This window comes from Vulpes vulpes, chromosome 5, assembly GCF_048418805.1.
Source record: "Vulpes vulpes isolate BD-2025 chromosome 5, VulVul3, whole genome shotgun sequence".
Lineage (NCBI taxonomy): Eukaryota > Metazoa > Chordata > Mammalia > Carnivora > Canidae > Vulpes > Vulpes vulpes.
This window is the reverse complement of record NC_132784.1, coordinates 73,162,723-73,181,721: the sequence shown is the minus strand read 5'-3', so window position 1 is coordinate 73,181,721 and position 18,999 is coordinate 73,162,723. Positions and strand designations below refer to the sequence as shown.

The following is an 18,999-nucleotide window of genomic DNA, read 5'->3' as shown; positions in this document are numbered from 1 at the left end:
ATGTTTTCAAACTATAACTTGAGATTTTTGAATAAACTCTCCATTGCAGATTTTGAAGTTAGCTTCCTGACTCAAAGGGCTTTAATTTGTGGTTGACAGTTTTAACTCAGGAATCCCCAGATTTGATTGGCTAAACAAATTATATGTTATGGAGCCATTAAAAATCATAGTTTTAAAAATATTTTAATGATATGGAATGTGTTCATGATAAAGCAATTGAAAAAGCACATGCAGCTTTTATGTATTATAGTCCCATTTTTGAGTGTGTCTTATGTATCTATGTATGTGGGCATGTAAATACGTATAGAAACAGTTTCATTATGAAATGTTGGAAGGGGATGAATTTACATATGATTTATTTTTTAAGGTCTTATGTACATATTTGCTTTAATCCCTACAATAAATTTGTTTCCCTTTTATAATAAGAAATAGACAAGAAACATTATTTCAAAAATTTTTAACATCAAACTTTTGTCTGTTCCAGGGAGAATTAGCATTTAAATATCCAGTGATGTTCTCATGGTATATGAACCACTCTAATCAGAGAATCCATCTATTTTAAACACTAGTACTACCGAAGTTTGGAAGCAACTATTAATTTCTTTAACGGGATTCATTCTCGTTCTGCACCCCTCCTTCCTCATTTTGGCATAATTTTTGCTTGTTGGAATAGATATTATGATATTGGAGCTAACCCACCTATTTGCTTTACTGCTCTGCTTTTATTCTCATTCACTGTATAAACAATCAGTCTTAACATCTCCAAATTTGTTACCTGTTCCTGTGATGATTTACGCTTAAGTTACAGCAGTTGCTTCTTCGATTTCCCCTTCCGTGAACAGTTTGCCACCTCACCTTTCTTCACCTGGTACTCTCCTGGCCAGGTGTGTCAGGTCACAGCATAAATGTTACTTCTTCAGGGGACCTTTCTCCTGTCAAAATGGAACAGTTTCTGTTATGATCTCTTATTGAACCCTTCATTTTTCTTTTATAGCTGTGCCAGTTATGATTAGGTTCAGCTGTGAATGACTGAAAACTAAAAATGAAAATGGCTTAAATAAAGTAGAATTTTGTTTCTCTCTCATGTGAAAGGCCTGTAGGTATACAGATAGTAGTTCCACAGTGTTAGGGAACTCAGGCTCCTCCTGTTCTGTTGCTCTGCCACTCTCAGCATGAAGCTTTCACATTATAGTCCAAAATACCTGCTCCATCTGGTAAGAAGGGGGAAAAGCAACAAAAAACAAGTCCTTTATTTTTAAGGATGCTTACTAGAAGTTGTATGTACCACTTCTAATTAGATCCCATTGGTCAGAACTTAGTTATGTGGCCCCTCCTAGGAGCAAGGAAGGCTGGGAAATGTAGTCCATTTCAGGTGGCCATGGGCAGATAAAATTCGGAGACTCTGGTTCCATGTAAGAAGGGGGAAATAAATGCTGAGGATAATTAGCAATTTCTGCCTCAATAGCTTATTGCAATTTGTAATTACACATATGTGATAACTGATTTTTAATATATATCTTCCTGAATAGATCGTTAGTTTCAGGAAGTTTTAGGGAATATGCTTGTCTTAATTTACTTATTTATTTTGAGTATAGTATTTGGTATAATATTTAGCTTAAAATAATATTTGGTACAGAAAAGCATTTGTGTTTCTTCAGGGAATTATTTTATTCACCTGATATTTTTCTCTGTTTGTAAATAATTTTTTTAAATAGTCTAGTCATCTTTCTTTTGATGCTTTTTAAACTGAGAGTACTATGAACATCTTACATTTTTGAGTGTTTTTTTTTTTTAAAGATTCTATTCATTTATTCATGAGAGACACAGAGAGAGAGAGGCAGAGACACAGGCAGAGGGAGAAGCAGGCTTCATTCAGGGAGCCTGACGTGGGACTCGATTCCAGGTCTCCAGGATCAGGCCCTGAGCTGAAGGCGCTGCTAAACTGCTGAGCCACCCAGGCTGCCCTTTTGAGTGTTTTTTAAAAATATGTTCATAGGTTCAAATATTTAGTGGCCTAGTTAGGTTATAATTAATTATTCCTCTAATATTTGACAATAGGATGTTTCCAGTTTTTGGTGTTAGAAATATTGCTATGATAAAACGCACATATGAATCTGTTTCTCTCTGATTGCTTTAGGATACATTTTTAGGTGTAAGAATCCTGGGTGTACTGGTCAGATATTGCTGTAATAGTTCTGCATAACAAACCAGTGTTTTACTGAGTGGCTTATGGTGTTTATTTTCATATTGGGTCTGTACATCACCTGGGGTTTTCCTGAATCTAGGCTGGACACATCTACTTTCATGACTTAGGCCTACACACATCTACTTCAGTCTGTGGTGACTGGCCCTGCCTTCAGGCTACATGTTGCGTTAGATCTGCTCTGAACCTGTTTACCCTGAGGCCTACCATGAAGGGGCAGCAGCTACCTAGGGCATACCCATTTCATGGTTTATCACCAGAATACCAGAAACAGGCGAAACTACCAAAATACATTTTAAGCCTCTGCTGACGTCAATCAAGTCTTTTAATATCTCATTGGCAAAAACAAATCATGTGGCCAAGCCCTGCAATGTTACATGACAGAGAGTGTGGATGTATAATTTTATAACAGAATATAAAGAATTGAGAACAATAATCTGTCTACCTTACTTGGCTAACGTTATATAAAGGAACTTAGTATGTGTATATATATATATATTTTTTAAACTTTTACTACTTATTTCCAAAAAGCGTCCAGAAAATGCTGTTATCAGATTAACAGCATATATGACAGTACTTAGTTTTTCCCAGGAGATACCCTGGGGGGGGCGGGGGGGGAGGGGCAGGGAAAGCATTTTACTAACGTGGAAGATAGATTAATAGGTATCTAATGCTTTTCTGGAGGTATATTTTTCAAGCCATTTGTCCTTGGTACAGATAATCCATAGTATTCCTTAGAATTCCTTAGAAACATACCAGTTTTAGGTTTTATTTTCTTTTACCCTTTCTCCTATTTTTCTTATTCTTTTTGAGAGAGATAGATACCTTCATAGTCTTTGGTCTTTGCTACTGGTTTGCTTTTCCAACTCTGTGTTTAAAAATTACAGTCTCTATTCTTTACAGATTGCTTAACCTAATATTAAGATGAAATACTTTACTGGATTTAATAAATAGTTGCCATTTATAAAACCATTCTCATTTTAAGTTTGAACGTATTTTACTAAAATGGATTTGAAGCCTTTGGAAGAGAAGTTTCTGTTCTTATCATAACTAATTATGTTTCTGATCCATAGAACATCGTAATTTTAGCTAGGAAGGTGACTTAAACAATGGACTGTGGATGGGGGAGGGGAAACTCGGAGTTTGAGTCTATTCCTGATTCTGTAACAGAATTTTTGATAGATTCTGAATTAATTTAATATGTCTATTTCCTTATTTATGGAATGTTTGGACAATGCCTTTTAGGAGTTAATGAACATGTATCTATTGAGTGCACTGAGTATTTTGGAGGTAAGTTCTATTTAAGTGGAAATGGTTAACTTTAGTCACAGTGATTAACATTATCTCATATGGAACACCTTCATCTTACATGTCAAGTGCTACTTTTTTGAAGGACTTAGAACATTTAACACAGTCATGAGTAAGTACATCATTGTGATACATAAATTGGAATGTGGACTGTTTGTGATTTAGCCATGATTATATATATAATGAATCAGTATCTGATTTAAGACTAGAGTGCAGATCACTGTATTCTTCATTCAGTTTTATTTAATAAATTCTATTTTGTGGACCTTTATCAAATATTTTTTGAAATAGGACATTAGGCACAATAATTACATTGCCTTTAGGCTTCATTGCTTTGGAGTCAAATAAGTAAATTAGTTCTTGTAGTCTAATAATGGTAACCTGATACATAACTATCTCCAGTCTCTGATGCCAGTGACCAGAGAATGTTACCCTTTTGCATTCATAATCAAACTAGTGTGATTGGCTCATCACATTAGAATTTAGAATTGTTATTTTCTTAGAGTAGAGATTCTTAAATTTTGGTGGGAATCTGACCTCATCTTTGTCCAGAGTTTAGTAGTTCCCTAGGATTTAGTCAGGTTCATCCCTCCTGCACAATATTTATGGGAAACCTTTGGTCTAGTTGTTTCTTGAGTTTACTACCTCTTGTGTACATAGGGCATCAGTTTCTTCTCCCTTTTTTTTTAATCTTTATTCTCAGAGTACAGTTGTCACTATTGCCAGTAGTTGTACCTAACTAATCAAAGATTGATAAAGAAGCTTGATAAAGGGGGATCCCTGAGTGGCTCAGCGGTTTGGCACCTGCCTTTGGCCCAGGGTGTGATCCTGGAATCTTGGGATCGAGTCCCATGTCGGGCTCCCAGGGTGGGGCCTGCTTCTCCCTCTGCCTGTATCTCTGCCTCTCTCTCTCTATGTCTATCATGAATGAATAAATAAATCTTTAGAAAAAAAAAGCTTGATAAAGGAACTCATATTTTAATAATGGGTGCCATGTTGTTATTGTAGGATGTTTTAACGAGTGTGGTGGAGGAAATCAAATAAGTTGGTGATTTCTGCCAAACGCAGCAATCTACTTCTCTTAGTAGGTTTGGGCAATCTTCTTAGTTCATTCTAATCATTTATTTTTGATGCTAGCACATGGGATGACTTTTTATTTTATTTTTACTCTTTCTGAGAGGCAGAGAGAGATGGTGGGGGAGGGGAAGCAGGAAGGTTGCAGAGAGGATCTTAAGCAGGCTCCATGCCCAGCACAGCCCACTCGATCCCACAACCCTGAGATCATGAGCTCAGCCAGAAATCAAGAGTTGGACACTTAACTTACTGAGCCACCCAGGCACCCCATGGAATGACTTTAAATTCATTTTGAATTTCTTAATGCTCATTATCAGATGTTACATGTCTTGACACTGAACTATTAGAATCTACTGTATTTTTTCTTTCTATACTCATCTCTTACTTATCAAAGAGAATTTGCCTCAAGCAATGAAAATCTAGTCAAAGTCTAAGTTTTTGGAACTTTTTTCAAGCATGTAGGGACTCTTCACTTTGACACTTTGGAGAACGTTAATCTTAACTTTTGACGGGTAGATGATGCATTCAACAAACACTTTTTTAAACAGGGCCTTAGCCAGTATAACTGTGACTTCATTAGTAAATTACTTTGTGCTTTTAAATACTCAGTTCCCTTCAATTCCCTTCTCCTTAGGATCTGTGTTTTTTCAAATGTCTTTATCATTCTAAGATTCTGACTCTTCTGTTTATTCCACATATATTTATTGTGAGTTTTCTATAGTGAAAGGCCTGCCTGGTACTAGGTCCATGGAGGGTGCAAAGAATGAAAATCTTGCAAGTGATGTATCCGATAAAGGGTTGGTATCCAAAATGTATAAAAAACTTATAAGACTCAACACCAAAACCCAAATAATCCAATTAAGAAATGGGCAGAAAACATGGACAGACTTTTTTTTTCTAAGATACCAACAGACACATGAAAAGATGCTTGACATCACTCATCATCAGGGAAATGCAAATCAAAATCATAATGAGATAGCACTTCACATCTGTCAGAATGTCTAAAACTGATTAAACTCAAGAAACAAGTGTTGGTGACGATATGAAGAGAAAGGAACCCTCATGCACTGTTGATGGGGATACAGGCTGGCACAGCCACTGTGGAAGACAGTATGGAGATTCCTCAAAAAATTAAAAATGGAACTACCCTGTGACCCAGTAATCTCACTAATGGCTATTTTCCAAAAAATATGAAAACAGTAATTTGAAGGGATATATGTGCCCCTGTGTTTATTGCAGCGTTATTTACCCAAATTATAGAAGCAGCCCAAGTGTTCATCAGTAGATGAATGGATAAAGGTATGGTATTCATATACAATGGAATATTATTCAGCCATTAAAAAGAACAAAATCTTGCCATTTGCAGTAACATGGATGGATCTAGAAAGCATTACGCTAAGCGAAATAAGCCAGTCAGAGAAAAACAAATATCATGTGATTTCCCTCATATGTGGAATTTAAGAAAGGAAACAAATAAAGGGGAAAAAAAAAAGAGACAAACCAAGAAACAGACTCTTAACTATAGAGAACAGATGGTTACCAGAGGTGACATGGGTAGGGTGACTGGTGAAATAGGTGAAAGGGATTAAGAGTACACTTACCTTGATGAGCATGGGGTAATATATGGAAGCATTGAATCACTGTATTGTATATCTGAAACTAATATAACACTTGAATGTTAACTACACTGGGAATAAAATAAAAAAAAAAAGTAGCATGGCATGTCATGCACAAGGATGACATGCAAATTCATGAAGCAATCCATATATTTAGGGTGGTTGAGTGGCTCAGTCGTTTAAGTGTCTACCTTTAGCTCAGGTCATGATCCCAAGGTCCTGGGGCTGAGCCCCGTGTGTGTGTGGCGGGGGGGGGGGTGAGGGGGGGTCCCTACTCAGCAGGGAGTCTGCTTCTCCCTCTCCCTCTGCCCCTCCCTCCCACTCCTGTACTCGCGTGCTCTCTCTCTCTCTGAAATAAATAAAATCTTAAAAAAGAGAGAGAGAGAGAGAGAGAATCTTGCACTGTTACTTCCCTGTGACTGGTCATCACCTTCAAGATGTTCAAGCTCATTAGCACTGATGGTTTTAGCAGCTCACTCTTGATTGCTCTCTTGTGTCCTTTCCTGCCTTACATACCCCAGAAGTTCCCTGGTGTCGCTTCTTTATACTAGGCTCTCTCATTTCTCTGTGCCTTTACATATGCTGTTCTCTACAGCAGGAGTTTTCTTTCCCTTTTACTTGGTAAATTCCTACTTACTCTTTGAAGACCCAGGGTAAGCAGAGATCCTTGACTTCTTTCCATTCTCTAGGCAAAGCTATATAGCCCTCTTCTGTGTACTCATGGTGTTTGTGCCCACCTCTCTTATTTGTTTTCATTGCACTGTGTTGTAATTATTTGTAAGCTCCTTGAGGATAGAGAATGTGTCTTGCTTGTATTTGTACCCCTCGAGCCTAGTATAGTAGTTATGTAGCAAGTGTTTTTGAATATGTAAATTCATTATGCTTTCAAGGAGCTAGTAGTCTGGTAAGGTGGCCTATGATGTCCATGCTAAGGCATTTTACCACTAAAAGATTTCCCATTCAAATAGGGAAAAAATATTCTCAATATTGTTTCCTACTTGAATATTTTAAGAAAGTTCAATAACATTTTTAACTGTTTCAGTTCAGAGCAGCTTTATCTTAGTTTCAGAAAAGGAAAAATTTTATGAAGTGAAGTAGTATAAACCAGTAAATGAGTTGAGCCAGCAGTCTGGAAACCTGGTATATCTAGAAACAATCTCCTTTGTGATGTTTCTACATCACTTATTTCTGTCTGTTTTATCTTCTTTGAGTTCTCTTTAAACTTATTCTGACCTCATAAAACAGGCTTACATTTCTTTTATGCTTAAAAAAAATTTTTTTTAAAGATTGTATTTATTTGAGAGAGAGAGACTGTGTGCACGCGCAAGCAGGGCTGGAAAGGGGCAGAGGGAGAGGGAGAAGCAGACTCCTAGCTGAGCAGGAAAGCCCGATTTGGGGCTTGGGGATCATGACCTGAGCTAAAGGCAGCCACTGAACTTAACTGGTACCCAGGTGCCCCTTATCCTTTTAAATAATAAGAATTTCTTTGTTTCTTAATTTCTGCCACATTGCCCTCTTTGTCTCTTCATCATTAAACTTCTTAAAAAGCTTAATCTTTGGTTAGTCTCTATTTGATGTTATTTTTCCTTACTTATATCCCTTTATCAACCCAGTGCAGTCATTTTCCATCTACATTCTACTCTAGTGAGCTCACTGAAAGTTTTAGTAACATTATTGCCAAATCTAAAGTAAATTTTCAACTTCATTTTACTTGAACTAACTCTAGCATTTCAGATTAATGACCATTTCCTTAAGGTTTTCTTCTTCAGAGAACCAAGAACCTTCCTTTCTTTGTTCTTTGACCTCTTTGAATGCACCTACTCACTTCTCTTCCTCAGCCTACCCTTTAAAAATTAATATTCTGTGGTGTTTTATCTTTGTCTTCCTTCTCATCTTGCTTTGTTTTTTCCCCCAGGAGTGGCATACAGCCTCAAATCATCCCTACATGTCAGTGACCTCCAAATCTTTATTTCCTCCTCCCCTCTCTCCTGAGCTCTAGACAGATGTGCATTTTTAGCTTTTGCCTGTTGGATGTTCCAGAGCTCCGTATTCTCCAGATAGAACACCAAACCCACCCCCCTTCAAATCCTACTTCTTCTTTCCCTTTTTGGTTAATGACACTCCCATTTATCCAGTGACCAAGTGAGACATGGAAGTCATCATGAACCTTTAGTCTCACTTTGAGTCTCTTATCCAGTCCTGTTTATTCAAGCTCCTTAACATGGCTCATGCTCCCCTGCTCCCTTGGATGCAGTTCTGTCTTTATCATCCAGCCTTTCACTATTAACAGGAAGATATAAAAGACACTCCTTATATGTTGGCTTTCCTGGTTGTGATTCTTCAGTAGCTCCTTTTGCTTTGGATTCTAGGAAAAAATCCAAATTCCTTACAGTGGCTTAGAAAACCCCTTATTATCTTTAACCATGAGCCTCTCTGTTGAACTCATACATACCTTGTCCTTCAGATTTGACACATACTTAAGTTTTCTTAGTTATGCTCTATCATTTCTTCGACCGGAAATATTCTTTCCTATCTTCTCTTTTTAGTATCAAACCTGACTTAATCGTCTGCCCTTTGACCCACAGGCTCATTTACAGGACAGTACAGTACTGAAATAGCCACACATGAAAAGTTGAAAATAACTACAAATATATCAGCGTGCATTAGCAAGTAATACATAAGAGTTAACAATACGTGCATATTATGAAGTAGTTAACTGAGTAGAAAGATGAATGGAAGGTAAAAAATCAAATTGTAAAACAGATATAAAGTATGATTTATTATTTAAAATAAAATGTTTAAAAAAATGTGTATATGCATCCATGGCCATTTATACTTGAAAATACACGGAGGGGTTACTGGGTGGCTTAGTTGGTTAAGTGGCAGCCTTCTGCTCAGGTCATGATCTCAGGGTCCTGGGGTTGAGCCCAGTGACTGACTCGCTGCTCAGTGGGGCGTCTGCTTCCTCCCTCTGCTTCTCCTCCCCCCATGCTGTCTCTCTCTCTTTATCTCTCTCTGTCTCTCAGATAAATGAATAGAATCTTAGAGTGAGAGAGAGAGAGAAAATATGTGGGGAAAGTTGTAGATTATTTAGAATTATTTACATGGAACTGTTAATAGTGATTTCCTCTCAGAAATGTGGAATTCCTGAGAGATGACCAAGGAATTTGGCACTTTTAATTTTTTTGTACTCTTTCTATCTATATTTTTTATAAGAACATAGTTTTTTTAAACTACTGAAGTGTAGTATAAATACAGAAAATTATACACGTGTATATATTTATGTGTATGTATATATATGGCTCAGATACATTTTTGCAAGCTGAAACACCTGTATAACTAGCACCCATGTCGATATCAGATTTTACTATAGAAACTACAGAAACTTTTTTGTGCTTTCTTCATTTCATTCTGATTCTCTTCTACCAGAGAAACCACTATTGTGACTTCTAATAACATAGATTAATTTTGCCTATAAATGAATTCACATAGGATGTATTTTTTTTGTCTTAATTTATTCAACATTATGTTTAGAAGATTACATCTGTTTCTTTGGAAGTTTTTAAAAATTTATTTTGAAATGTAACAGTCATAGGAAGTTGTCTTTTGAAATTTTAAATCACTAAAGAAAAGAATTTGTTCTCTCTCAGATATACTTATCCCTAACATCTTTTGGGATAGTTAAATGTTTTCTCTTGTGAATTGATAGCTTCTTGCTCTGTTTCTCTTTATCACATTTCTTTCTTTTTTTTTTTTTTAAGATTTTATTTATTTATTCATGAGAGACACAGAGAGAGACAGGCAGAGACAGGCAGAGGGAGAAGCAGGCTCCATGCAGGGAGCCTGATGTGGAACTCGATCCCGGGACTCTAGGATCACGCCCTGGGCCGAAGGCAGGCGCTAAACCGCTGAACCACCCAGGGATCCCTCTTTATCACATTTCTTTAACTACTTTTTTGTATGTTTATACCCCTTCTAGATTGTGAGTCTCTAAGATCTGTGTTCCCTTCACACTTAAAACCCATTGTATACCTAGTGCTTCGTGCACAGTGTTATTTAGAGATTTGTTAAAGAAAAGCAAGAAGTTCTAATCGTGACTGCCATTTACTGACTGGCCTTGTGTCTGTTGAATTTCTCTGAACTGGTTTCCTCATCTGTAATATGGGCGTTACAATTGCCAGTTCAGATGCTTTTGACTGTATGTAACTGAAAGGCTAACTAAAAGTAGCTAAAACAATAAATAGCTTTATTCACCTAATGAGTTCCTAGAGTCGTCAAGTTCAGCAGCTCAGCAACACCATCAGAAACCATGTTCTAGTCATCTTCCTGCTCTGCCGCCCTCCGCGTGTCAGCAAACGTTGCTCATGGTCATTGCTGTAACTCGAGGCTTCATATCCTCACCTATGAACATTCTGGGGCAAAAGAAAAAAACAAAAGGACCAGTTATTCTTAAATGTCTCTTTTTAAGAGCAGGGGAAACCTTAGAGGCCTTTCAACAGACTTTGCATCTCATTGACTGACCATTTTTGTCACATGCCAATGCTTAAAGTAGTCACCGGCAAGAAGAATGGATCCAAGACTGATTTAGGTTCAGGAGCTGAGGATTTGCCTCGCAAACATTTGGAGGCTAGTTACCCAAACAAAATTGGTTTTTGTTAGCATGGGAAGCAGAAGGGATAGAGAATAATGGATGTTATAGAAGCAATCAACAGTGTCTGTCTCCATGTATAACTGTAAGTTTTTTCTACTAATGTAAGTTAATTATAATGTATATCTGAAGATGTGTGAATCCTAAAATATTATAAATTTTTTATTTTTTTTTTATTTATTTATGATAGGCACACAGTGAGAGAGAGAGAGGCAGAGACACAGGCAGAGGGAGAAGCAGGCTCCATGCACCGGGAGCCCGACGTGGGATTCGATCCCGGGTCTCCAGGATCGCGCCCTGGGCCAAAGGCAGGCGCTAAACCGCTGCGCCACCCAGGGATCCCCTAAAATATTATAAAGTTAAAATATCCATTAGTGCTTATTACTAGTTTTAGAAAAGTTTCCCTTTGCCACCTCAGCTAGCAACCTTCTTTAGGGCAAGGAATGCAAAAATAATTTTACTATTTGCCAAAGCAATTTATTATAAGAAGATAAATCTATTATAGAAGATTATGTAATTTGTTTCAAATGTGAGCTATAAATTGTTTTTAAAATTGATATTTAAAATCTTTGTTTATAAACTATATTGTCACCATTGTTATTAATATTCCATGCCTTTGAAGCATAGCAGCTTTGATGTCCCTTTGTTATAATACTTTCATACCTACATCATTCAGGAAAACCAAGTTTACCAAAACCCAGTGGTATTTAAGGATTTCAATTTTTTTTTTAATTTTTAGGATTTCAATTTTTTTAAATGTTGAACACTGTGACAGGCCAGATCACAGATTCCTGCATTTCTCCCAACAGATGAGGGTGAGAGAACCAGACAGGAAAAAGAAGTTGACTGTTGGGCCGCTGTCTTCACATGGTAGCTGGTTAGAGAGGTTGCCCTATAAAATTATCTTCACAGAAGACATGTTCCCCAAAATTGATTTACTCTGAGTTCAGGAAGCAAACGTTTGTGTGAATCAGCAGGGATTGGCGAACCTCTCTCTGACTAGCTCTGTCTGAAAATGACAAGAGTGATTATTAGTTTCTGTCAGGTACACCAGACATTCCTTTGCTCTGAAAAATGAGGCCCTAGAAATCTTCAACTAATATGTTTAATTTGTCACCTTTTCTCCCACTCCCACCTCAATCACCTTTTAAAAAAACCTTTCTACCTTTTGTCAAAAAAATTTATATCATTTTGACCAAGAAGAAAACGAAAGGTAATCAATTCCAAACTTAGTTCTTTTTATGAACAGTCAATGATTATTGCTGATCTCATTTTATCTAGTGCTTCTGTCATCTCATATCATAATTGGAAAAGAAATCAGGACTCCTGTTCCTGTGGAGTCAGGAGGCACAGATAAACTTATCCTGAAAAGTTACAATGCCTGAAGGAAAAGAATTTAGTGAAATTGGGGGAATGTGTTCATTGATATAACTTGAGTTTTATTTTCTTGAGTGTGTATCTCATTGTAGATTGTGAATGTGAGACAATAGAAGTGTAAGTTAATTCACCTTTTAATTGTGAAGGAGATTGCAGCCTTTATTTTAAAAAAAGTATATTACTTTACAGTTCACCTTTTTCATGGAATGTTTATCAGCAAAAGAAACCATCAACAAAACGAAAAGGCAACCTAGTGAATGGGAGAAGATACTTGCAAATTATATATCTAATAAGGAGCTAATATCCAAAGTATGTAAAGAATTTATACAACTCATCACCAAAAAAAAACCACACAAAAAAAGACCAAAACCAAAAATCCTATTAAAAAATTGGCAACGAACCTGGATAGACATTTTCCCAAAGATATGCAGATGGCCATCAGACAAATGAAAGGAGGTTCAATATCACTAACCATCAGGGAAATGCAAATCAGAACCACAATGAGATACCACCTGATATCTGTCAAAATGGCTAGAATCAGAAAGACAAGAAATAAGTCTTAGAGAAGATGTAGAGTGACAACTTTTGTGTATTGTTGGTGGGAATGTAAATTGGTGCAGCCACTGTGGAAAATAGTATGGAGGTTCCTCAAAAAACAAAAATATGCTCCAGTAATTCCACTACTGGATATTTACCCAAAGAAAACAAAAACACAGGATGCTTAGGTGGCTCAGTGGTTGAGCATCTGCCTTTGACTCATATCATGATTCTGGGGTCCTGGGATTGAGTCCTGAATCAGGCCGCTGGCAAGGAGCATGCTTCTCCCTCTGCCTGTGTCTCTGTCTCTTTCTGTGTGTCTCCCATGAATAAATAGATAAAATATTTTAAAAAGATAAAACAGAAACACTAATTCAAAAAAGATATGTGCACCTCTTTGATTATTGCAGCATTATTTACAATAGGCAAAATATGGAAGCACCCCAAGTGTCTATTGACTGAGGAATGGAACACACACACACACAGGAATATTACTTGGCCATAAAAAGGGTGAGATCTTGCCATTTGTGACAGTGTGGCTAGACCTAGAGGGTATAATGCTAAGTGCTGATCTCATTTTATCTAGTGCTTTTGTCATTTCATAACATAATTGGAAAAGAAATCAGACAGTATAGCAGTCTAGGGCAGAAGGAAGCACCACACTGAAAGACAAATACATGTGATTTCACTTATATGTGACATCTAAAATGCCACATGAACAAACAAGCAGAAACAGAGCCATAAATACAGAGAACAAGCTGATGGTTGCTAGAGGGGAGAGAGGTGGGAGGCTGGTCAAAATTGGTGAAGGGGGGAGTAGGAGGTATAGGTTTCTAGATATAGAAAAAGTCCCAGTAATAAAACATAGAACATAGGGAATATAGTCAACAGTATTGTAGTAGTGTTGTATGGTGACAGATGGTAGCTACACTGGTAGTGAGCATAGCATAACATATAGACTTATTAACTCACTGTTTTGAATACCTGGAACTCAATGTTACATTGTATGTCAGTTATACTTCAATTGAAAAAAAAAATCTGAAGCAAAATCTCCCAGAGTATTATTCACATCTTAAAACCTCCAACTAAAGTCAAGGTAGGCAAAATAACAGTTGGAAGCCATTTATAAACACCTGTCACAGAAAGTTCTGAAGACATACTTTTCCTGCTCTGATGATATCTGTTTGTCCTGCATATGAGTTCGTCAGATGGAAACAGTTTTTGCAAGCTATCCGAAGTATTGCCCTTGCTGCTAATAGCTGATAAGATTATATAGAACTCTTTTTAGATTTTCAGTATCCTTTTTCATGACTTCCCTTTCCCTTTTTATTTGCTTATTTATCTTCTTTAGGTATAAAGCATTTTATAGCCATCACTTTTGAAGAGAAATTGATTAGTTCTCTCAAAATGGAAAGACTAGTATGATTCTCTAGAGCAGGGATTGGCAAACTATGGCCTGCACCTGGGCCAAATCTGGCCTGCTGCCTGTTTATATAAATAAAGTTATTGGAACACAACCACGTCTTTCATTTACATATTGTCTATGGCCGTTTTCCTGCTACAATGGCAGAATTGAGTAGTTGTGGCAAAGACCTGGCTGTTTATAGAAAAAATTTGCCAGCCATTACTCTAGAGAAATTTACCCAGGGAGACACTTGACTCAGATATATTAGGCACAGTATAGCAGTCTAGGGCAGAAGGAAGCACCACACTGAAAATAGGGTATATACTGAATAATGAGAAGACCTTCTTGTATACACATCAGCCCTGTGGTTTTCAGTTCATTTTCAGTACCTCATTTTCTAAAAGCCTCTTTTATTTTGGATACTTTTTCTCTGCTCATTTCTGTTCTTCTCTTCTAGATTTTTTGAGGTATAATTAATATGAAACTCATTTTTAAAAGGGTTTTATTTTGGAGGCAACACCATCAAATCAAGATAATGAACTATCCATCGACTCTAAAAGTTTCCTTGTGTTCCTTCCTTCCTCCACCCCCTAGCCTTGTCCCCAGGCAGACATTGGTCTGCTTTTTGTCACTATAGATTAAGTTTATGTATTTTAGAATTTTTAAAAAACAGGCTTGTACAGGATCTACTCTTTGGATTGTTTCTAGTTTCCAAATTTTAGTAAAGTTAATATGAACATTCATATGTAAGCCTTTGTGTGGAGATACTGTTTCATTTCTCTTAGGTAAATACCTACATGTGGGTGGGTGGTATGATATGTATATTTTTAACTTTAATGGAACTACCAAAATGTGTACCGTTTACATTCCCACCAACAGCGTCTGAGAGTTTTAGTTCCACATCCTTAGTCCTTTGTTCTTAAATATGAACATAACAGCCAAGAATCTCAGATGTATAACGGAAGGCACTAAAATGAAAATCAAAACAGACCCAGAAAATTGGAAGGGACAATTCAAAATAACTACAACTTTAGGTCCTCAGATCAGTAAGAGAAGGCATTGCATCTGTGGAACAAGAACAGGATGCTAGAAATAAGAGAACAATTAGAAAACAAAAAAGAATTCTTGATAATAAAAAGGTTTTGAAGATAAAATTGGAATAATCTCTTAATAAAGGGAAGACATGAAGGGATCAACGGTGGAAGAGAGAAAAATTTTAGGGGATCACACCAGAAGGTCTACTGCCTGACAATAGAAATTCTGAGACAAGAGAACTAAAAATGGAGAGGAGAAAATCATCCAGTAACTAATATAAGGACGTTTCTCAGAACTGGGGACCATACATTTCAGATTAATAGAATTTATTGAGTACCAAACACTGCAAATGAAAAAAGACATAACATCCCCATACTGGGAGCCACATTATTGCTAAACTTCAGAACAATAGGAATAAGAGATGTTAAAAGCTTCCTCAGAGGAAAAGCAATTGCAAACAAGGATTGGGAATCAGATGGCATCAAACTTGTCATCAGCAGCACGGGAAGCTAGAATGGAGAATGAGGCCTTTGAAATTCTGGAAAACAGTAATTTGCAATGTGGAATTCTGTTCCCAATCCAACTCTTGATCAAGTCTGAGGACAGAACAGAGACATTGTAGACCTGCAAAGTTGTAAGACTTAACCTCCCATACACCGTTTTTGAGGAAGCTACTGGAGGATGTTCCAGTAAAGATTAAGATATGAATCCAGAAGATAGGGAATCCAAAACAAAAGAGAGATGAAGAAAATCCCATTTGATAAAGAAAAAACCCAGATGACTGTTGTACAACAGATTTATTTTTTTTAAAGATTTTATTTATTCATAGAGACACACAGAGAGAGAGAGGCAGAGACACAGGCAGAGGGAGAAGCAGGCTCCATGCAGAGAGCCTGACGTGGGACTCGACCCAGGGTCTCCAGGATCACGCCTTAGGCTGCAGGTGGCACCAAACCGCTGCGCCACTGGGGCTGCCCCTGTACAACAGATTTAGAGACCAACCAGTTTAGTTTGGACAAGAGTGTGGAGGACACTAAGAAAGATGTAGCCAAGGGGAAACAAATTGATATATTCTGTGATGTGTTTTGAGCCATTTAGAGGGATTGTGTAGCTTCTTTGGAAAGTATGAGGAAGAATTAATGATGGGAATATAGAAAACCAAGCAAATAACAAAGCAAGGCATTTTTAGTTCCAGGAACAACAAAATGTACAAGAGAAGTATAATTGCTGTATATTAATTGTTTCATCAATTAATGTTATTTAGCTGAGTGAAGTAAGTCAATCGGAGAAGGACAAACATTATATGTTCTCATTCATTTGGGGAATATAAATAATAGTGAAAGGGAACATAAGGGAAGGGAGAAGAAATGTGTGGGAAATATCAGAAAGGGAGACAGAACATAAAGACTCCTAACTCTGGGAAACGGACTAGGGGTGGTGGTGAATGGGTGACAGGCACTGAGGGGGGCAGTTGACGGGATGAGCACGGGTGTTACTCTGTATGTTGGTAAATTGCACACCAATAAAAAATAAATTTATTTAAAAAACAAAAAACAAAAAAAAATTAATGTTATTTACATGGCTCTAATAATACAAACCTTAAATACAGATTTAACTAAAAATTGTGGATGATGTAATGGTAGTAGGGATGGGATGAGAGAAAGTAGTATAAGAACTAAATTTAAGTTATCTTTAGTAAGAATTTAGTAGGTAATGATTAAGGTGAAAAGTTGGGAGATCACAATGAGCATATATTTTAAAATAAGATACCTCCTTTAAAATAAATACCTTCCTCAGAGAAGAAATCTCTAACAGACTTGCAAGTGGTTTCCTGAGAGGAACAGAACTAGAGATTTGGAAAGAGTTGGTACAAGGAACTGCTATTTGTATTGTAAGCCTTGTATTACTATCTTTTAAAGCTATGTGTATATATTACTTCAGCTTAAAAATTAGAAAAATGAAAGTCTGGACTTAGCATTAGATAGGATCTTTAGTCTTTGTGTAGTATCCTGGACTCCTGAGACATGTCACCGGCTGACTAAGTCTTTGGACTTCCAGCCATCCCCAGACTGTGCTAGGAACTTTTTTGGGCCTCTCTAATTCTCCCTTGTCATTTTTCTTAGTACAAGCCACATGCAGCTCTCTACAGTTTGGTTAAGACATTCTTTAGGAGTCTACCAGAGAGGTGAACATGCACTTCTTTTCTGGGTGGAAAAAAGATGTAGGCCCTGATAATTATAATATAAAATATGATAAATGCCTATTACTAATGAGTTTAGTCCCATGGGATATTATGTCTCTTCTCCCCTTAAACTGATACTTTTCTGGTACCACACACAGCTCAGAAACTCCACACTCTATGAGGCCAGGAATTTTTTACTTGTTTCTGTCTGTAAACGTTTGTTGAATAAATGAGTACTCCCTGAATTATTTAAGTTCCAACAAATGTATATCTGGACAGTTGCTGAGCTTAGGCTTTTTTTTTTTATAGGGAATATGAACATGAAACCAATTACAAAAAATTTGAAGTCAATATACATGGTACCCAGAGAGGAGATTCTTTCGGTGAGAATAACTTAATGGAAACCTTCACAAATGAGCTGATACTGGAGTTGAGTATGGAAGGATGCATAACAGTTTGGTAGGTAGACAGAGGCTTTCCAGGCAGAAAGAACAGTGTGTACAAAGGTATAGGAATAAGATACAACAAAGATATTCAGGGACTACAGGTAGTTAGGATTGCTAGAGCAGAGGTTCTGTCGGGTGAAGATTAGAAGGTCAGCTTGTATGATTTGAAAACAAAGCAGTTTGGACTATTATTTTTCCTTTTAATGCTCAATAATATAGTATTAGTACTGTTATATAGCACTTCCTATTTGCCAGATCCTTCTCTCTGTGCTTGAAGCATACTAATTTAATTATTTAATCATCACAGTAACCCTAGGAGATAAGTACTGTTATCCTCATTTTAAGAAGGAGAGGTTACGTCACTTGCCCAAGGTCACAGAGCCAGTAAGTGGTAGAGCTCTGTATGAATCCAGGCCATGTGGCTCACAGTTTTGAATTTCAAATAACATCAAGGAAAAACACGAGATTTACATTTATTTAAAGGGGTAGATGGATCATACTAGTTGAGAACACTATTAGATTGTCAAGAGAGAGGGAGAGCATTGGAAAGTGTATAAGTAAGACAAAGCTAAATCGCAGGGGGGCCTTGTGTACCCATTTCTTTGACTTTTGTTTGCTCTTTCTGCTTTGGTTTCAGGACAGCTTCATATCTGAAGCTCTATCTCTCTGAATTTTTACTAAATTATAAATAATAGCTGAGATGTCATCTTTCCTTTTCACTTCAGGGGAATGAGGACCTTCCTCCTCAAATCCATCTACTTAAAAATAGTCTCTTTTGTTTAATATCAATGAGTTAATTTTTAAATAAAATTTGTTACTACAGCATAACTTTGTGTATGTATGTGTATATTCCTACACCTTAGCTTTAAAAGGAGACTAGAATATTGGCACTGGGCGGTTGCAGTCTAGCATTTCTGTAAACATTTTTTTTTTTTTTCATTTTTAGAAAAGTCATGAATGTTCATTTGGAAAATTCAGGGGCAAAAAGTCAAATTTTGCTGTGATCTCACTTGCATGTTTTAGATCCTTTTCTTCTTTTTTTCTAGCTGTATATTTGTATCAAAAATAAAATTCAGAGTGGTATTATGCTTATTATTTTGGAAATACCTGTTTTGTAATGTGTCTTGCACATTCTTTTACATTTAAAATATTCTTACGTTTTAGAATA

General features: G+C 36.8%; 1 protein-coding gene across 50 annotated transcripts in view; it reads left to right on the top strand.

Annotated features, from left to right (window-relative positions):
- Positions 1-18,999, top strand: part of PHF21A (PHD finger protein 21A) — a 195,695-nt gene that overhangs the window by 46,685 nt on the left and 130,011 nt on the right. For 2 of the 50 annotated variants that reach the window (XM_072758857.1, XM_072758858.1), the window contains one exon: positions 17,695-17,768. The exons of the other annotated variants lie outside the window; for them this stretch is intronic. In XM_072758857.1, the coding sequence (XP_072614958.1) occupies positions 17,700-17,768 (69 nt within the window). In that variant the 5' untranslated portion in view covers positions 17,695-17,699. The remainder of the gene's footprint in view (positions 1-17,694; positions 17,769-18,999) is intronic. 50 annotated transcript variants of the gene reach the window in all.